Consider the following 20,574-nt stretch of genomic DNA (forward strand, 5'->3'; position numbering starts at 1 on the left):
TGTTCTATGCACAGAGAACGTCATGCAAGCTCGTATACAGTGTGCCCATTCTGTAATCACCAGTTAGACAAAACCCATCTCCAGCATGCATAAGCCTATCCTACCTTACTCCACTATCCTAATTATAAAGAGATATATGAAAGCACAATCCCCAAATATCAGTTCCTCACCTCCGTGGCATTTAAAGCGTTAAATAAACTTTATGGCTATTTTCGAGAAAATAGTTCCCAGCTAAACCCCTTTTTTCTGCCATTTCTGTGGGACGCGGTTCATTTTGGGTATATATTGTTCAGACGACTGCCAAATAGAGGGCCAGAGATTCTCCAGTGCTGGCTTGGACAGTTTTTGAACCCTAGGCCTGGGCTTGTAACATCATCCCACAAACATAAGCATACAAGAAACTTACAGGAGGCTGCCTTAATTTAGCAGTGAAAAGAACTTAACTGCAGATATGTCCACCTGAAGCAAAGCAGCATGCCCTACAGTTATTTGTGTCCCGCTCCCTGAGAAGACACATCTAGACACTGTGTGCACAAGCGGTCACTTCTTTTTTTAAGAGGTGCCATTCAAGAGGTGGCCACACTCGGAGTTCAACCACAGCTATGTAATTGGAGCTGTACTATTTTACGTGCTACAACTTTATTTATATTTGTCGGGTGACATAATGCCGCCCCATGAAAGGGCCACCAACTTTGGGTAGATTCCAGACAGTCTTCAAGGGCTCCACATTTAAGGAGTCTCCAGAACAGCTGTTGTTGAATTGGAATAGTTACATCATGTGCTATAGATACACGCGTGTTTATGTACAATACATAAAACACATGTTTAACATAGCCAACAGCATTTTAAAACATACCTCCCAAGCTTTGGTGGACATAACCTTGTCAAAGTGTTCTACAGCCCTAAAGCTCACAATAATATGTATATAAGCGAAAGAAAATACTGTATATATTTTGACTAACATCCTCATTTTCTGAGCCTGGAGGATGTCTGTGCACGAGCAGTTACCCCACATTTATAAAAATGAGAAACGATAAGGTATAATAGAAGAAATGTTGGAAGATGTTGTTCCTCCAATCTCTGCAAGTGGACGTACCATGTTCATTACAGTAAGAATAAACCTCTGCGCAGCCTCTGCACCGTGATACTGCACCATGTCAGCATCCGCTACGACCAGGGTCTCCACCGTATGCTCTTCAGACAGCCTGATTGCATTCCTCCTTTCCCGCCATTCACTGCCAGCCTCGCTCTTCTTCTGCTTCTTTTTTTTCCCTGCAGTTGTACAGATAATATCTTATGAATACCTCATTACATACACTTTTAAAGGTTAACCCATCCGTGCGGTTAATTGCAAGCCATCTCCAGTGCTTGCGATGGCTCTTTAAAAAAATACATAGTGCCGTCCGGCAAGACATTTATTGGAAGGCTAGACTGATAATGAATGAACCTCACCACCTACATGCATGCGTATTAAAAAACACCAGGCATAGTGGACCATTGCTTAGGGCCCAATCGTACTTAAGGGTGCAGGGTCGGATGACCCCCTACCTGGCATATTACTTATTACTTATTACAGGCCAGTAAAAAAGAGAAACGTAGATTCACTAATAACCCCGGGGAAACAAGAATAGATAGGGTTAAGCTACGTTTAAGACAATATTGCTTCTGTTCAGGACTGAAAAACCTGTAAAGAGTTTAATCCTGGCCTAACCTGCAGAAATGCCTGTCAGGTGTGGACACAAAAAAAACGTGCTATTATTATTTTTAGAATTACTGGAAGTGAAAAGGGATATCCTGTCACTAAAATAACGATAACATAATCTGTTAAGTGTAATTATATGCCATTAAAATGGCATGTTGAGACAAGACTTGCCTGAACAGAATTATGGTTTAAGAGCTGCGTAATCGAGTTTAGAAACGAGCCCAGGAAATGCATCTGTAAGGGCTTTGTGGGCAGCAAAAAAAAGTCAACATCAATGAACTGGAAATACCCTGAACTGGTTATTTAAAATGACAATTTTAGTGGTTATTTTATTTATACATTGGACTGATAAGTTATCCTGCTATATAAATATACATTTATTTTAAAAGAATAGTCCCGTTAGTTTTTCTTTAGCCCTCTAAAATATCTGGTGCCTCCTCACATAATACTATTTAGCGCCCCCTTCAACATTATCTGGCAGCCCCTCCTTCTGCACACAACACTATCAGACAGCCCCTCTCCACTCTACACACAACATGATCATGCAGCCCATCTCTTCCTCACACACTACACCATCCAGCATACCCTTGGTGTGAATTCTTGTCTCCGACAGGGAAGGTCCAATCATTGTGCATGTTACTTTAATTCCTACCCAACATTACCAGCAAGGCGTATAGTGATGAAGTATAATATATAATATATATACTTCCCCAAACACACCTGATACAACATGACAGTTACTGTGATGAGCATCAACAGGTGACACAGGTGTTGCTGAACGCTTCTGTCGGACGATGTGCTCTCTTTCAGAAAAGGTGAAGATGGATTCTGACGTACTGTTGGTTGGTTGAATTATCAGCTGCTCGTCCCCTATTTGAATGTATCCATTCTGACCAAGAAACAAATCAGGGAAAATATTAGCGATCTGGCCTGACCAGATGTGTGCCTCCTGCTCCTAGAGAGCTACAAATCTAACACAACCCTAAAACTTTACCAAAAGCATAGCAAGCTGTCCATAACCGACTATTATAGATACACAGAAGTTGTACAAATACAGCAAAGACACTCCCATTGTTAATAAATAGGCATATGTAGCAAGGTTTGTTGTTGAGGGCTGGTGTACACCTGCCACTTTGTAAAGTACAGACGAGGACTTGTGGGTGATGCAAGTTCAATGTGAAGCCCATTGAACTCAATGGAGGTGTAATGCAGGCTTCTACCACTGGAGGCAGCTGGGGTGAATCACTTTAGCCATCATATGCACATAAGGGCATATGATAGCTTATATGGAGCATCTGCTAATATACGATTCCAACTAGCATTTGCACACATGAATCTCAGACACTGATATATAAAACAGCAGGTTCATGTAAAACAACAAAGACTAGTTTGAAGAAGAAGAAAAAACAGTCCAGGCACAGACAATCTTTTCTGCTAAAAACAGTTTTTTAAAAAAGTATTTAAACTTGGGTATCAAGTTCATGTTAGTTGTAATGAGAGAGGTCCATAGATTTTAAGAGTTGTGTCCATGTTAGATACCGGCTTGCATTCTGGTACCAAAACTCCTGGCATACTAATTAGTATTCCGCAAGCCGCAAACAGGATCTCAAGTATTATGGACTGTACAAACTGCTGGCTTTTCCCACAGAGGAAGCGGCTATCTGGATCCGATCCTGTAAATTCTCTCCCTTCTTCTGGCTGTAAATCTTGCCATCAATAGCGATGTCAGCCATATCAATGCAAGCACTGGCCCCAGTACTTTATAGGTGATACAGGTAGAAGGGTTGTCGGACTAGGATCCAAAGATGGAAAGTACAGACCCACCTCATATCAGTATTCCACCAAAAACAAACAGGAAGAATGTAAATTTGCTAGTCAGGGAAGGGCGTCGCGACCAAAACCAAGTACACTTAATTATTTCTTAAAGACAACAGGAGTCTCAAGACAACAGTTTGGCGGTACCATCAGAGAAATTTAGGTGCAGACAACCACAGCTGCATGCACAGAATATCGGGCACAATAATTAAGGACCCTGAGACTTTTAAATACTGTCTACTGTTTTCTTTTAAAATCAAACTTTTATGTGTTCAGAGAAGGGTTGTCTCCCATCCCAGTTTTGGAGAAACAGTCCCCAACGTAGGTAGACTCTCCTGTGTCCTGCCCTGCCTTGTGGCTGCCAGATTTCCAAAGAAGTATATGATACATGCATGACACTCTTGCTTCAGACATGGAGTGTGAAGATCACTTAAGAGATAGCCAGAGAGCTAACAATATCTCATATCCTACTTGTCAGAGGACCTTGGTCCATCATCTAAACCAAAGCTGTGACAGATGCACAAGAAAATACATTGACACTTCATAAATTATCACCCTAGTTACAAAATTCTACAACAGTCTACTGATCCCCAAGCTGGTACACAAGAAACTAGCAGGTAATGATGTGCACTGACTCACTGGCTTCAATCCAGTGGGAGATAGAAAAAGAAAGAATCAGTAACAGTCTCACTCCCAGATACGGATCTAACCTACTTATAGGGCGTTTATCCCGACAACAGGTTCAAATCAAAAGAAACAGTTACTAAAGAACAACAAATGGAGTCCTCATAAAGAAGGAACCTCTGTTTCCTCTTTCTCCCCCACCAAGATAAATGGGATGAATGGATTTCTCTAAGTGAATGGACACTGCAGATTTAATATGACCTGGGTTCAAATGGTTCCCGCAGCCCCAACAAGCTGAAAATGGGCTCGCCGTGCGGGTTAAAGGGCAGCTGTCCGTGACAGTCTCTGCTTTTGCGTTCAGGTTGTTTTATTGAGGGATTCACTGCTGGCGGATAAACAGTTACATCCTTCAGTGACCTGCAAGCCTCAGCACAGAAGGAAGAGGATCACAATCCTGAAGCTGAAGAGAGGCTACATTATCCATAGAACTTCTGCCAACAATAACGGAAGGATTTTCCTGTGCAAATAAAGCTCTCAAAGCATAGAGGACCTACAGCAGAGATTAGACTGAGGTTCCTCTGATAACTGCAGTGCGGTTGACTTGGATACAGGGTGTGGATGTGCCCGGGAGGTATAAGATCGTGTGAAAAGAGGTGTTTGTGCTTTCTAGGAAACACTGCACTGGGGCTTATGGGTCTGTAATGCGGCCGAAGAGGTTAATGAAAGTGAAAGTACCAGCTCTGGATAAATAATTAAGCGAGGAAAGGGCCCAAGCACATATATCATACGGAACGAGTTATTAATCATAAAAAATATATTAGCCAAATGCACAGCGCCCCCATATGGATTTAATTATAACCTGACTTGTGTGAAATTGCCCTACGATGATTATTACAGGAGGTCTTCAGAATAACAGCACATTCTGGAGATGGATTCTAGTTACAAGGTTAAGATGACACAGCTAATCAACTTTCCTGCTATAGCATGGGGTATCACCACTGACACATGTCTTCTCTGTTTCTGGAGGGGTACATTGAGAAAACATTCCTAACAATTACCAACACAAATCAAACTGATTTCGAGTAATCATCTTAATTATGATGCCATTTCACTTATACAACATATAAATTAAGCTCTGTAGATCAGGGAAATAAGCAGATCACACAAACAAAACAAAAACTTTAAAAACACTTTTACCGTTTCTATGGCAACAATTTATCAGTGCATGCTCTTCTGTCACATGACATTTAAGTGTTTCCAGCCCAAAAAAATATGAATGGGGTAGACTTCATCTGAGTTAACAACTATTTCTAGGAAGGGGTTGGACATTCAACAGTAATAGGGATGTTTATTAGTGCTGTGTTTAGTGAGAAAAGTTAAATTGCACAGATGGAGTAGCACTTTAAACCAGGCATGACCGTGCCCCGACTAGCCATCTGGCAAATACCTAGCTGTCCGGTAGCCAATAGGGTAACATACTTACAGATACTACCGAACCAGCAGTAGGTTGGGTCCCACAGCATGCAGCCACCGGCTGGACACGCGTGGCCATGCGCTGCAAGGATATAAGAAAGGAACTTCCAGCCACACTTATCCAGCCGCACATCATTTAGAGACTGCGGGTCCTGAAGTGCCAAGGCCGCTTAGCGATCCTCAGTACGGCAATGGACGTCACCTACGTATTCCTGACTTTGACATCGTTATTTAAATTAACAGCATGGGTCACTTTGATGTACACGTATATACACGTATATACTAAAACACTCCTAATTTCCCGTGGAAAATTCCTGACTTATCCAATATACTTTTACAAATCAATATTTTTGTATGAATTGATAATATTCTTCCCGTCATATGCTTCTATAAAAAGCTCATTCCATTAATATGAATGAATGAAATGCAAGTACTTGTCACTTAAATATTCCTGTATTACATTCACACCTGCGAGCTCTCCGGCTTCAGCTCGGAGTCTCCAGGTAAATCCCTGCTTCCCCGGGTCTCTGGGTCACTACGCCCCAGAAGAAAGAGACTTATCTGGTAAGTTCCCAGGTATGATCATGTCCATATATCTGTGCGCACCTTGGTAATCACATATGGACAGCACAAACAAAATCGCGATAACTCTTTACGAATACATCACCCTTATGGATTAAGAACACTTATTATTTTGTTGCTTATACGGTACAATTAAAACAATGATCTGTAGAATATTCAGCTAATTAAATATCTGAACTTGGCATCTCTGATACATTCTACCCCACTCAAAATATAGTAGCCTTACTTAATTGCGTTTCTATGATTACTCTCCCATCTCTTGCTGTTCTTACTTTGCAATGGGTTACTACAGGGGCCGACAAATCCCAGGAGCCAGATAGTCATGTTTCTAGGGTTTTGGATCTGGCTCCAAACTTTTTTTGCCATTTTGTTGCATCTATGGGTTACTTAGCTTAGTTAGGCTAAATCTGCTTGAAAGATCTAATGCCCTGGCAACATGTGCCCAGAAAATTAAGTATGAGGAACTTGGGGTTAGTGAGATGCCATGGGTTTTACTACTCAGTTCAGTTGACATTGAAATCAAAGGGAACTGAATGCTTAAAAGCTGGTATTTTTTGGCAATTGTGAATTTTCACAAATAAAGTTCCAACATACATGATCACATAATTTTGTGCTTCTCCCGCTAAACATTGAGAATTCTGTTCCTCGACAGGCAAGAACTGTTTATCCTATTAATCTTACCATTCTTTCAGATGCTGACAGATATTTTAAGAACTTCTGAGCTCTTGAAAGCTTACGTTTTTTTCTGTGAATGTAGTCAAATTAATTCAATTTTGAAGTACCCTCGTGTTCATGGTCCATGGATCCATACATGGTTGTGCTCCCTCATTCATAATAGAAAACTGTTTCTCAACATACGCCCAAACCCAGAAACGTTAGTATTTACCTTTTATTCTGTATGTACTCTCCTTGAAATGTTTATTATGACTTACTTCTAAAAATTGGAAGGCACTGAATCAGCTTGTACCAAGGGGTACGATAAGACTTGATTTACCATAAACCCATGTATCTCCTCAACCTTAGGTGTCCTGGTTATTCCTGGGGATATTAGTTATGCAAACTGCTTGTGCATATGACAATAAAATATGATACACACCAGTCCTGCGCATGTGCTGACAGATGCAAAAGAATGGTTGTAGCTCAGAACCTCTCCGGTATAAAAGCAAAGCAGCTCTGCTGGTATTCCAGCCCGGATTCTGCCTCCATCGTCTGTCCTCTCCTCTACCGTGAAACCCGAAGCAAGAAAGTGATGGTCCTTCTGCAGGTGTAAGTACAGGTCTCTACCAAAGGCAGGCAGACGGACATATAAGTTGTCTGGATGGCTTCCAGGAATGGAGCGTGGTCTCCTGAGACTCCGGAAATTCGGTTCCCCTCCTCTCTGCAGCGGGACTGCCCCCTCCCATACAATCTGAGGGATTATAATTTCTACTCCTGGATCAGAGGATAAAGCTGTAAAACAAAATATGAATTAAATACCCTTTTTTTTTTTTTTTGCGTAATATGCATGCAGCAAGTAGAACTTCCCAACGTCACTCCAGAAAATCTACCCAAACAACTTTGTATCCATATGTTTCCACATCATAAATGAATAATCCACATTGCTTGAGTGGTTTATAATACAATGTAAGCATTGTTTTCCTTTCCGCAGCAATGGAAATGTTAGGAGTTTAGGGTTAAAGTTGTAAATTGTCACTGGAGGTTCACTGGTAGATCTCCGGCTGTTCCTGGACTATAAGGACCATCATGCTTAACCACATTGTGCTAGCACCCTGATCACCTGGAGAGCTAGAACCGTCTGCTACTGTGTTACACCTTCACCAAAAACATTAAGTGAAGCCAGATCCCTTTCTCAGCTGAGCTCCAGACTGCTGCGCCATGCACTCAGCCTTCAGCCGGACTCCAACCCTTAATGAACGGAAACTATGATGTTCAAAGAGGGGGGCCCTGCCAGGATCAGCTCCGGCTCAAACATCAGCCATGGAAATATAAAGGGCCTCTTCACGCTGCTCCCCCCAGCCTTCTGCACAACACACGCATCCAGCAAGATGCTCACAAGGTCTGAGGGGCCCCACTCAACTTGCTAATATATAGTTCACTAGGGAAGTATTTACTAAACTGTTTTCTGCCGTAAGGCACAATAACTTAAGTTCCATCGGCTTGTGGTACTGTTACCTGTTGCGGTATCGCAACAGTGCTGTTCAGCAGGGGGCTTTGATCTTAGATCCTATTAATAATTCTGTTTTAGCCTTCAACTGTACACCTCTTCAGATTCCCCGCATTGTGTTAATTAGAATCCCGATCTAATCCGCAAGCCCGATAAAAAAACTTAACCCTTTGGCTAGACACTATTGTACCATATGTGCACAAGTGCATGCTTAAAATATTTAGACAAAAAGAAGGCACTCAAAAAGTTATTTGGTGTAATGTGACGTGAAAGAATGTGTCCTGTATTGTTTTACACTAATATTGTGAGCGAGATCAAAGCATGTGGTGAGACCCAGGATGGGACAGCAGATGTTAACTCATTCCTGGGCAAGCAGAATATTGCAAGCAAGCAGGTATTGAGTGCTGCCCCTATAAAAACTGGTTTAACCCTTTATACTTAACACACTTTAGACATAACACACTTCCATGGCACTGTGCTTTAAAATCCATTTGCCATTTTAAAAGCAAATACGAGACACTCTAGAGTCAAAGTTCAAAATTTTGGAGCCATCTGCTGAAATACACACGTGAGCTTATTTGCACACTGCTAAGCGCTTTTTTTCTCAGAAATCCCCTTAATAAATAACAAACCACCTGCTTCCATTCATTTTAAGATTACAAGCACTCTGCACCAAGGATTTTCTATCGTCATTGACATATTGGGTATTGGGGGCTATGTAAAAAAAAAAAAAGGGCAATTAGCAACAACATTCCACTAGTTGCCATGGTGATTGCACAACTGGGCAGCAGAATTGCAAATATACATTGATTTATAATAAACTGGCCAGGTTTGTTTAGGTAGAACCCAAAGTGTTGCTTTACCTGGATATATATATATAGGGATAGATAGATAGACAGATAGATACTGTATATATATTATACGTAGCTATAATACACTTTGTGTGTATGCGCTATGCTTTTCCAGTACGTCTTGTGCCATTTAATAACTCAGTTACACATAATATGTCTTGCTGGCAGACACTGGTCTAGCAGAACCTGTCCAGATGTGTTCTTCACTGGGATGAGTCTGGTGCATGTGTGGCAGTCTCCTGTCTCTGGCAGCATGGAGTGCCCTGGAAGGTCCAACAGAACAAACAGACAGGATGCCTGGGAGGACCGCACCGAGCCAGGATCTGGGAATATCCAATGCGCCTGCGCTGCCAAAGTGACGTTAACCTTTTAGCTGCCAAAAAGGGGGCACACTGTGCATGGAAACCACAGGTGAGTGTGGCTATTAAATTTGGGGTAGTAAATGAGGGAATGCATCATTCACCAAACTCTATATGTAAGTCACGTCTATTAGGACAGATGTCTAGTATTGTCTGCTTTCCCAGGGGTTCTTCCAGTTAGCAGTAACACATCCCAGCACATAACACAATGAAGTGCTCACTTACCTGGGGGTAGTAGGAGGCACAGAAGGCTTAGGACCAGCATGTCTTAACAGAGGGGCAGCCCCTGCATTGGCTGGGTACCTGGAGGGCAGGTAGACTCACTGCAGCTGTGATAGTGGGTGTACTGATGTTAACCTAGGGCATGTGAATTCAATCTGCACCAAGACAGCAGTATATATAAAGTGTATGTATCTTTATGTAGAAGACTATGTGCAGTGAAATAAATAAATAGTGCAGCACTCGTGTTATGATGATGCAGTGCAAATCCTGGCAGGTAGTGCAGTGAAGATGCAGTGCCTGGTAATGGGAGAGTGCAATATAGTAGCGGTGTATGTGCGAGGTGCAGTGGCTTCGTTGCAGCGGAGGTTGCAGTGTTCTGTTGTGCTAGGATGCAGATCCAGTTACCGGTTCGTACAGGTTGTAGTGCACTGCCGGCTCTTTGACAAAGCAATTAGTACAGCAGAGAAACTCAACTGGAGTTTCAGGTCCCGCCCACAGGGCTCCGACTCCTCCAATTACAGCGCGACCGGGACCGATGTCTGACAGTTACAGGGTGGGTATTGGAGGTGCGAAGGGGGCTGTGGGCGGAGACAAGTTCAGTACACGTGGTTAGAGCTCAGTACCAGGTTTCTGCCGGCAGGGGGAGTGGGAGGTTTGAGTGATGGTAGATTGGTTAGGTGACAGGTTAACAGGTTAAGTAGAGCAAGGCTAGGGTAATAGCAGTGGAAGAAAGTTAAAGGTAAAAAGCAACGTTTTAATGGGTATTTCGTATAGTCCCGTTTGCAGTAACCCTACTGTTGTTCTATAAATCCCTGGACCTGGAATCTGATTTATCATTTAGTATTGACAGGTCTGGTGCAGCATCACATAGAGTCTGCACTGGCACTGGCACTGGCACTGGCATGCTTTACACAGCTGCTCTAATGTTTCTGGTGCTCCAGGATGCTGGGGGTGTTATGTATTAAAGGGACACTCCAGAAATCATATGAACTGTAATGCATGTGATAGGTGAGGGGTCTCTCTTTGTAGAATCCCCCCATATGCATTTGCCTCTTTCCCCACCTCCAGCTATTTGCCATGCAGTTGTGTTCGGCTGGGCTGGGGCTGCAGTGATGGAGCACTTTTATGTATATAGGTTTTTTGGGGGGGTTTTTTGCACGATACACTTTATTTTTTTATTAATACTAAAATAATACTATTTTTTGGGGGGGGGGGTTGATGTTAGGTAGCTTTTTTGAGCACGCCCACCATTCAATGATTTCAGTGGTCTTTTCACTTGCGAAAATCACGACCTCGGGGCTTCCAAAAGCAGTTTCAAGCAGCCAATCAGTGGTAAGAATTGGTTGGTATGTGCAAGAGGCATGGAGCTGCAGCTTCTACCTAAGGTAAGTGTTTATTAAATTATTTTAAAGAATATATAAAACAAGTACTCGCAAAGTTCTTTAACAAACCATTATTCTCGAATGAAGTTCCCATTTTATTTTTTAATACGCACAAAATTAATGATTAATAATATATGACGGCCGCCATCTTTTTTTTTTTTTATAAATTGTTATGATGCGATCAGTTTCTGGCATTGTGACTAGGCTTGGTGCGCCATTATACAACCCCTTATCAACCCTGCCTTTCCCTTACCTTCACCGCTAGTGCTCCATACAAAGTGCCTTTAGTACCTTTTTGTATACTTCCTAAGTCTCCTGGTTTATGCGCAACAATCCTGATTTTCAGGCACTCTAATGATATCCTGCGTAGCTGTTCCGCTGTCATGCATTTTCAGGCTGTGGGGATCATTAGCCGTCTGGGGAGATTTTCCGATCTCCTCTGATCAGCCCAGGGAGTTGTAAAAAATCAGTGGCAGCTTCCAAGTGGGCACCTCGAGACATCCTGCAGCTAAGCACCGTAAGGTGGCCGCAGCTCTAGTGGCCCCCTGCGTCTGTTGACACCCAGGAGTGCATAAGAGATGCAGGAGTGCATAAGAGATGACAGTTATATGAAGAAGGAAGCGAAGCAAGGGTTAATTAAATTAATTTGTAATAAAGAACACGGTACATGTGGCACCAGTAAAAGAGGAAAACCTGAGTAATGGATTTCATTAATTGTAATTATTTGATTTTCTTCCCTAGGGGCTGTAAGAGGTGTAAGGTCATGATCCTCAGTAGAAGCCCCCGTGTGTTCTGTTACCCCGGTATAGGGCTTGGTTAGGCAAGAGGAAATCCTAACCTTGCAAATCTTCCAGCTGTGAGGAGAGGTGAGAAATACAACCAAATCGTGTATCATCTTAAATGTTGATGGCAAACTGCCCGCCGAGAACGCAATGATTCAGCCAAAAATAGCTGATTCTGAGAGCATAGGAGGACACAGGGCCTGGATTCCAGTGAGCAGGCTTGAAACTGGGCTCCGGCAGTGCAGCCATAGCTTGTTAGTGGTAACCCTTTCAGTGCTAGTCCGGAATCCACTATCCTGATTAACGTACTCCCAGTAATTAGAAGTATGGCCAGTGTCCTACAGAATAACCCAGGACTATTTACACTAATTATTTTATTAATTATACGATCTCCAGTTTTGTCTACTGGGTGCCAGCGGCGTCTGAAGTAACCGTCCCCTTTTCCCAACCTTTATTCTAAACCTTAGCCAAATATATTTATTTTAATGATATCATTTTTGGGCAAGAGAAATGGGCATTTTACATATAATAATTGAGGCTAAAGAATAATGTGTGTGGGGTATGACCTGTGTTTATCATGTAAAACACGTGTCCTAACAGAAAATAAGCTTGGATAGTGCCTTTATATCAGGAAAGAATGAAGGGTGAAAATTGGCCATGGCACTTTAAGGTCAACAGCCGACCTGGGTGCCCTATGGATATACACAGCTGCACCCTACGCTGCGGCTTTTTATTATTATTATCTTTTATTTATATAGCTCCAACAATTTACACAGCGCTTAATACAATACATATATTTAAGGGGTATGACAAGACGAGAATGGACAGACTAAGACAAACCGATACATTAGGTGGAGAGAGCCCGGCTCGCAAGCTTACAATCTTTTCCTTGCTGCCTGAATTGCCTAGGCAGCAAGTAAAATTTTGCCTGTCTCCTATATTTTGCTGACCCAGTTGTCATATGACACTAAAGCGTGCACTGATAGGATGTTGCCGTAGAAACTGAAAAAGCTTTGTGTTGTTTTTATGTGAATGAAATCACAGATCTGTTAATGTTTATTTGCTTTCCAGCATCCCAGGGAGCTCAATTTATATTTTGTCCCTGTAGAGCAGAGCATCAGGAGGACCAGGTCAGCACCTCATCACAGAATAATTCTCATACAATGAAATTCTGGATCCTGACATATTAACAGCTAAATAAATAGTTCCCCTTCCCTCCACATACCCCCAACAAAATAGTAAATAAACCCGCGCTCTACTTGTGCAAGTTATTCATGTGTCACCGCGATCGGTCAAAGTACAGCTCGAGTTAGGTCGCTTGGTGGTGGCCGTGTCTCCTGTTTGTGGTTCGGGGGCAGGCCCGGACTGGCCACCGGGCAAACCGGGCATTTGCTCGGTGGGCCGGGCTGGATTGACTTAGGGGCTGATGGAGCTGCAGCTCCAGGCCCCTACCTTAAAATAGGCCCAGTCAGGACCGAACTGACTGGGCCTATGCGGCCTCTATGGCCGCATTAACGCAGGGCATAAGGGGCACCTGCCCCTTAAGCCCGCCGCAACTGCGACCGGGTCCGCCATTCTAAGGGGTCGGGAAGCCCCCACCAGGGCTTAAATTAAAACATCGGATTTTGTTTTTTTTTTACTTTATTTAATATCCTCCACGTGTACTGAACATGGAGGATGTTAAATAAACTTAAAAGAAAAACCCGATGTTTTAATGTAAGCCTTGTGCGGCCACAGACCACAAAGGCCGGCCCTGGTGGGGGCTCCCCGGCCCCTTAGTGTGGCGGACCCGCTTAGGGGCCCTGCGTTAATGCGGCCGTAGAGGCCGCATAGGCCCAGTCCTGACTGGGCCTATTTTAAGGTAGGGGCCTGGAGCTGCAGCTCCATCAGCCCCTAAGTCAATCCGGCCCTGCCGCGGGCCCGGTCGCAATTGCTGCTTGCTCCGGCAACAAGGTAAGTAGGGTGTGTGAGGGAGGGGGGAGCAGTGAGAAGGGGCAGAGGGGGGTTAGATAGTGAGAAATGGGGAGAGGGGATACATATTGAGAAGTGGGGAAGGGGGTACATAGTGAAAAGGGGGAACATAGAAGGGGCAGATAAGATGGGGAGAAGGGGTAGTGTGAATGTGTATGAGAATGAATGAATAAATGTGTGGATGAATTGTGTGAATGCGTATGACAATTAATGAATTCATGTGTGGATGAATTGCTTGAATGATTTGTGAGACTGCATTAATGAATGTGTTAATGATTTGTGTGAATGAGTGAGTAAATGCAAAGATGGTACATGAAGGGTGGGCTTTAACAATAAATAAATAAATAAAAATGGGCTGCTCTGGCTTAAATGCCCGGTCCGGGCCTGTTCGGGGGGGTCTGTTTTTTAAGCAGTCACAGTTTGCTTTGGATGTAGCTGCGAGAGAGAAAGCTTGAGGACGTCATTATAGATCTAGCATCCTGAATATTCATTGGCTTCAGTATCATTTTTTAAACATATTTTGACACCTTTTAAGAAACCAAAAAATAAAAGGGTTGAAAGAGTTGGATCATGAGAAGGAGGTAATGAATAAAACTGTCCCTGTAATAAATGTGGTACATTTGTGGCCATTTTAGAAAACAAAAAGAAAACACAGTACCTGAGGAAATAGTAAGGTTTATTTTATTTTATTTTTATTTTACGTTAGTATAAGGGGAAGGCTGGCAACCAAGTGGCCCAGTAATAAAGTAACACATTCCCGGAATTCATAGGAAGCCAATAAAGGATCCAGTCAGGATTTACATGTCACCTTAAGTCCTTGTTAGTCTAATGGTTGTTTGTGCTATAGGAAGTAGAACACTAAAAAAACTTTAGGTAATGGTCCAATATGTTTAAATTAGCATATCGAGGGTGGTAGCCCCTTGCCAACTCACCCCTGTTAAGTATCTTGATGCACTTAAAATGTCACTTCTGATTGGACCATTCCATTGGTTTCTTGGGTGAGAAAGCCATTTTTCAAATATTGCACCAGAATCAGTTTTTATACGTAGCCCTATGGGTTGTTTTTTTATATCTTGTTTGTGTACAAGAATTCTCTGTCAATCTGACCCTGATGTAACGTGCACAAAAGTGAGATAAGACACTTACTTTTTTTTTTCTCTCTTATATACAGCTAATTCTGGAAACTTAATGTATGTGGGGGAAATCAATATTTTTTTAACCAGCTTGAATAAAATAAGATTTAAATATATCAATTTTAATTATCAATTTTCTTTTGGTGTGTTCAAGAGAGTAGAGTATGTTAGTTAAATTACTTACTTGGGATGGATGTATTTTTTGAAAAAAGTGATAACTAAAATGTAATGATCCCCATTAATTATAAAAACAAAACAATCGCTACATTAACAGGTTCCACTGTATATAATACTGCAGATATTGCTTCCCCTAGAGCAGCGATGGCGAACCTATGGCACGCGTGCCACAACGCGCACGCAAAGCCTTCAGTACTGGCATGCGCCCAGGTTGCCGGCTCACCAACTTTTTTTTCCGGACTGCGTTCTGGTGAGCGGCAAGAAGGTGTTTCAGGAGGGAGGAGGGCTGACATCAATGCGAACGGCTGCCAATTATAAATTATTATTACATTAAAAACAAATAAACATAATTTATACGGGCAAATTGATGCACACTGTTGTGGATAGTAATTTTGCACCGAAAAAAACTTTCATGCAGAAAATTGGGCACTCAGGCCCAAAAACGTTCACCATCACTGCCCTAGAGCGTGGCAAAGGCTTTAGTGACTAAGCAACAGTGCCACCTACAGTAGCTGATCTATACACATTTATACATATATACGTATCTCATACATATATACACTGTGTGATCGGAGCATCAGTGGATTGCACACCCAGATCTCACTGTGCTTCATCAGCTTTAGCTCCCCCAGCGACCCACTCCACCAGTGCTGTCTATATGCTGTGTACAGCTCAGAGCCCTGGCTAGACATGTACAACAGTCTGAGCATATGCAGCTACACCTGCATGAGGTCCTCTCCCACAGGTCCTCCAGTTGCTGACACTGGAAAATGAGTTAGGCATCTACCATTATTTTGGGAGGGAGAGAATATGAGGTTTGTGTATACAGTGGCAAGAAAAAGTAAGTGAACCATTTGGAATTACCAGCATTTATGTATAAACTTGTGTTCAAATATTGATATGATCTTCATCTGTTACAATAATGAACAAACACAATCTTATTTTAACAAATTAATGTACTGTTTTTGTCCATATTGAATGCATCATTAAAACAGTCACAGTGTGGGCTCAGAAAAGTATGTGAACCCTAGGCTAATTACTTCAACAAAAGCTAAACCTGGAGTACAATCAATGAAAAGGAATTGGAGGTGTGTGTTTTAGAGCTACTTTAACATAAAAACCCCACTCAAACATTTTGAGTTTGCTATTCCATAGAAGCATCTGCTCATGTCATCCATGCCTAGCAAAAAATAAATCACAGAAAACCTAGAATCAAGAATTACTAATTTGCATAAAGCTGGAAAGGTTTACAAAGTAATCAAAGAGTCTGCTCTCCAATTTGACATCGCTGTTCGCATGTGGTTTGCACTCCACAACTCTACTGGGAAAATGTTTTGTGGACTGGTGAAACTAAATTTAAATTGTTTAGGAAGAACATGCAGCACTACGTATGGCAAAAAAAAGGCACCGCATACCCACATGAAAACATCATCCCAATGGTGATGTGGATGGAACAACATGCTTTACTGCCTCAAGGCCTGGACAGCTTGGCATCAACAGGACAATGAATTCCCACGTTTATAAAGGTGTCAGCTGAAGCTCGGTAGAAGTTGTGTAATGCAGCAGGACAATAGCCCTAAACACCAGGGACTAGGAATTAAAATGGACCAGTAGCGTACCTGGCGGGGGGGGGGGGGCGGTCCGCACCGGGTGCCGCTCATCAGGGGGGTGCCAACTTGCCGGCACCCGGCACCCGCTGGAGGAGCAGGCTCGCAAGGGAGCGGTATCGGAGGTCTTTAACAGACCTCCGGCTCCCTTGAGTGATTTTAAGCCGGGTTCAAGGGTTGAACCCGGCTTAAAATCACTCAAGGGAGCCGGAGGTCTGTTAAAGACCTCTGATATTGCTCCCTTGCCATCCGCGCGGCAACAGCTGCTGTGTGCCGGGATTTGTTGTCAGATCCCGGGGCGCACAACACTGAAGCCGCGCCCATTGAACCGGAAGAAGACAGAAGAACTGAAGAAGAGGAGCGAAGAGGAGGAAAAGAAGCTGTAAGGAGAAAAGAGGAAAGGTAGGAAAGCATTCAGTGAGTGAGAGTGGATTGGTATATGTGTGGATTGGTATATGAGTGGATTGGTATATGAGTGGATTGGTATATGTGTGGATTGGTATATGAGTGGATTGGTATATGAGTGGATTGGTATATGTGTGGATTAGTATGTGTGGATTGGTATATGTGTGGATTGGTATATGTGTGGATTGGTATATGTGTGGATTGGTATATGTGTGGATTGGTATATGTGTGGATTGGTATATGTGTGGATTGGTATATGTGTGGATTGGTGTATGTGTGGATTGGTATATGTGTGGATTGGTGTATGTGTGGATTGGTATATGTGTGGATTGGTATATGTGTGGATTGGTATATGAGTGGATTGGTATATGAGTGGATTGGTATATGTGTGGATTGGTATATGTGTGGATTGGTATATGTCTGGATTGGTATGTGTATGGATTGGTATGTGTGTGGATTGGTGTGTGTGTGGATTGGTAAGTGTGTGAGAGTGATGGGTGTTATGCTGTACCATTTCCAATGTATTTTTCATTATATAATTATGCTTTAGTACATCATAACTCCCATCACTCTATACTGTTCCATACAGTGTCAGAGCTGGGAGACAGAGGCCTTGCACCCCCACCGCAGTACTCCTTAAAGGTAAGTGAACTTCAAAGGGGGAGAGGGTAGATAGTTAGGAGGGGGTAGATAGGGAGAAGGGAGTGAGACGGGGGATAGGGGGTAGATAGGGAGAAGGGAGTGAAAAGGGGTAGGTAGGACAAAAGGGAGTGAGAAGGGGTAGATAGGGCAATCATACTCCTATCATGCCAAGTCTGCGAGTACATCCTGGAATCTGGGTATCCCTGGGCATGATAGGAATGTGATTGCTGTTAACAATCATATATATATATATTAATATTGTTATTTAAATGTTTTGTCCTATTTTGGTGTGTTACTTACTTTAAATACAAGTGTTAGATTTTTTTTTTATGGTGTGTATGGGGGGGTCATATTCGGTTTCGGCCAGGTAAATGCTGCATTTTCAGTTTCAGAATTCTTTTCGGTGCATCCCTACTACTAATGAAGTAGTAGGCCTACACCACATCAATGTTTGGCTTAGTATATAGTGATCGGAGTTATGCTGCACTATTGTCAATGTCTGGCTCAATGTATAGTGATAGGGATTACGCTGTACCACCGTCAGTGTGTGCCTCCGTATATAGTGATAGGTGTTATGCTGTACCACCGTCAATTTCTGCCTCAGTATATAGTGATAAGTGTTATGCTGTACCACCGTCAATGTCTGCCTCAGTATATAGTGATAACAGTAAGTGTTATGCTGTACCACCTTCAGTGTCTGCGCCGGTATATAACGGTAGAAGCTATGCAGTTTTAAAGTGTGTGTGTGTGGGGGGTGCCACATACAGGATCCGCCCCAGGTGCCAAATACTCTAGGTACGCCCCTGAAATGGACCTTGGCAGTTTAAGTCCAGGGACCAATAAAATGGTGTAGTGTGAGGCCATGGGTATCCAACAGGCAGCAGCACACTACAGTCTTACACATTTGCAGCCAACGCACGTTAAACAAAAGTAAGCACCATATGCCTGGTTTACCCAATGGCCAGTTAAGCACATACATTGGACCAGGCTAGATTTCTAGCTGTTGTAGAACTACTCCTCTGGATCAACACAGTAGGGACACAATATGTATATAGGTTGAACTTGATGGACTTTGGTCTTTTTTCAACCTTATGAACTATGTTACTATGTTACAACTCCCATTAATCACAGACAAGAATTTACAGCCGTTACATGTAGGTTTTTCTTCATATAAACTCTGTACAAAACAAAATGATAGCATCTGTTGGAAACAGGTGCCACCAGTGGAGATATTTTTATGCGATCAAAATAAATTAAAACATTTTATTGAAATGATCTCTTACTTCTAAATAATAAAGCTGATTTGTGGATTATGTTGTTTACAATAAATACTTGAGAACACACAATTACATTTTTTTTTCTCACTCTTTGTTTACAAAAATCAACAAAAAATTTAATTTCCGTAAACTTTTTAATCATTTTGTGTTTGTACACCCGCCCTGTTGAAGAATGACATGTCCTGTATGTCCCTATTGTGAAATCCATGTATAAGAAATGGGTACTTTAAAATATATACCCACCTATGTCTAATATGCATGCTTAATTTCAAACAAAATTTTCAGGAAAACTAAACTGAGGCCATGTTATTTTGTATAAAAGTCCTAAAAAGTGACTATAACGACCACAGACCATGTATCTTCCAGAAGAACCTTGTGTCTTAGATTCGAGATTCTACCAAAACATCTGACACTCAGATCACAAATTCTACCTCAGTGAGAAACATCTCTCAAGGATTGAGGATTGAATTTTATTATATTTCAGTTGTATGGTAAATTTAGTAGACTGCCGTATATTGTTTATTCAACATGAAATACCCGTATACCTGTAAAAATGTGGGCTAAAGTTCATCTTTTGTGTAAGCGTTGGGGGAAACAAAGCCTTTGTGAAAATTTAATAAGGATATTATGAATTTGCTGTTTGTAGTTGGCTTGAAACACTGCAGTGAAAGTTGTACATAAATAATAAATTAAAGAACATGCGTAACGAGGCTCCAGGGGACATTTGGTGATTACAGATGAGTAGAAATGTAGGATGACTTGGTGTCTGCACTAGAATAAAGGTGAACTGTGGGTCTGTAGGTGAGTGAAGAGACCGTGTTACTCTCCTGCCTCCTAGTGGATGTTCTGAAATAGCACCCTCCAACGCATAACCTTCATTTAGGGGCACCCAACTATGACTGACTCCCATTATCACCTTGATAGATGGGATTATTAGGAGGTGAGTGGCAAAACATTACTGATTTGTATGCCAAAAGCTTTGGTTTATTCTAAAAAGCTAATGTCTCAAATGAACTGCTGGTCATCTATAAATAAGTGTGATGTCATTTTCACCAAGAGCAAAACTGGTATAAAGTGCTAAACATGGCAAGATCAATCTTTTGGTTTCCATGGTGATTGTCCAAGATTTAAACCTTTGCCCTAATTCTTGATCTTTAAGAATGTGGTATGTTTTATTAATAGTTAATAGCTGGTCTGGTGGAGCTAGGACAGACAGTACTTCGGTACTACTGAGTTTTTAGTTCTTAGAGCATAGCCGGCCAAGATAAATGCATTTCATATATTCTATTAATATCTCAAGTGCACAAACTAAAAGTCGGATTGTAGGGAAACCATTTAGGGGAAAATAGCTGAACATTACGATATTAAATGGGCAACATGGTAATTGAATTTAAATGAATTCCGCT

The 20,574-nt window shown here is 42.1% G+C and overlaps 1 protein-coding gene across 1 annotated transcript in view; it reads right to left on the bottom strand.

Moving 5' to 3' along the window:
* LOC149300040 (A disintegrin and metalloproteinase with thrombospondin motifs 17-like) overlaps positions 1 to 20,574 on the bottom strand; it is a 93,228-nt gene that overhangs the window by 66,916 nt on the left and 5,738 nt on the right. Inside the window, exons 3-5 of the mRNA XM_089485518.1 lie at positions 7,293 to 7,645; positions 2,423 to 2,591; positions 1,097 to 1,272 (exon numbers count right to left, since the gene is read on the bottom strand). Of these exons, the coding sequence (XP_089341644.1) occupies positions 1,097 to 1,272; positions 2,423 to 2,591; positions 7,293 to 7,645 (698 nt within the window). The remainder of the gene's footprint in view (positions 1 to 1,096; positions 1,273 to 2,422; positions 2,592 to 7,292; positions 7,646 to 20,574) is intronic.

The sequence above is a fragment of the Sceloporus occidentalis genome, unplaced genomic scaffold (assembly GCF_023333645.1).
Source record: "Sceloporus occidentalis isolate IW3139 unplaced genomic scaffold, rSceOcc1.0.p SCAF_26, whole genome shotgun sequence".
Lineage (NCBI taxonomy): Eukaryota > Metazoa > Chordata > Lepidosauria > Squamata > Phrynosomatidae > Sceloporus > Sceloporus occidentalis.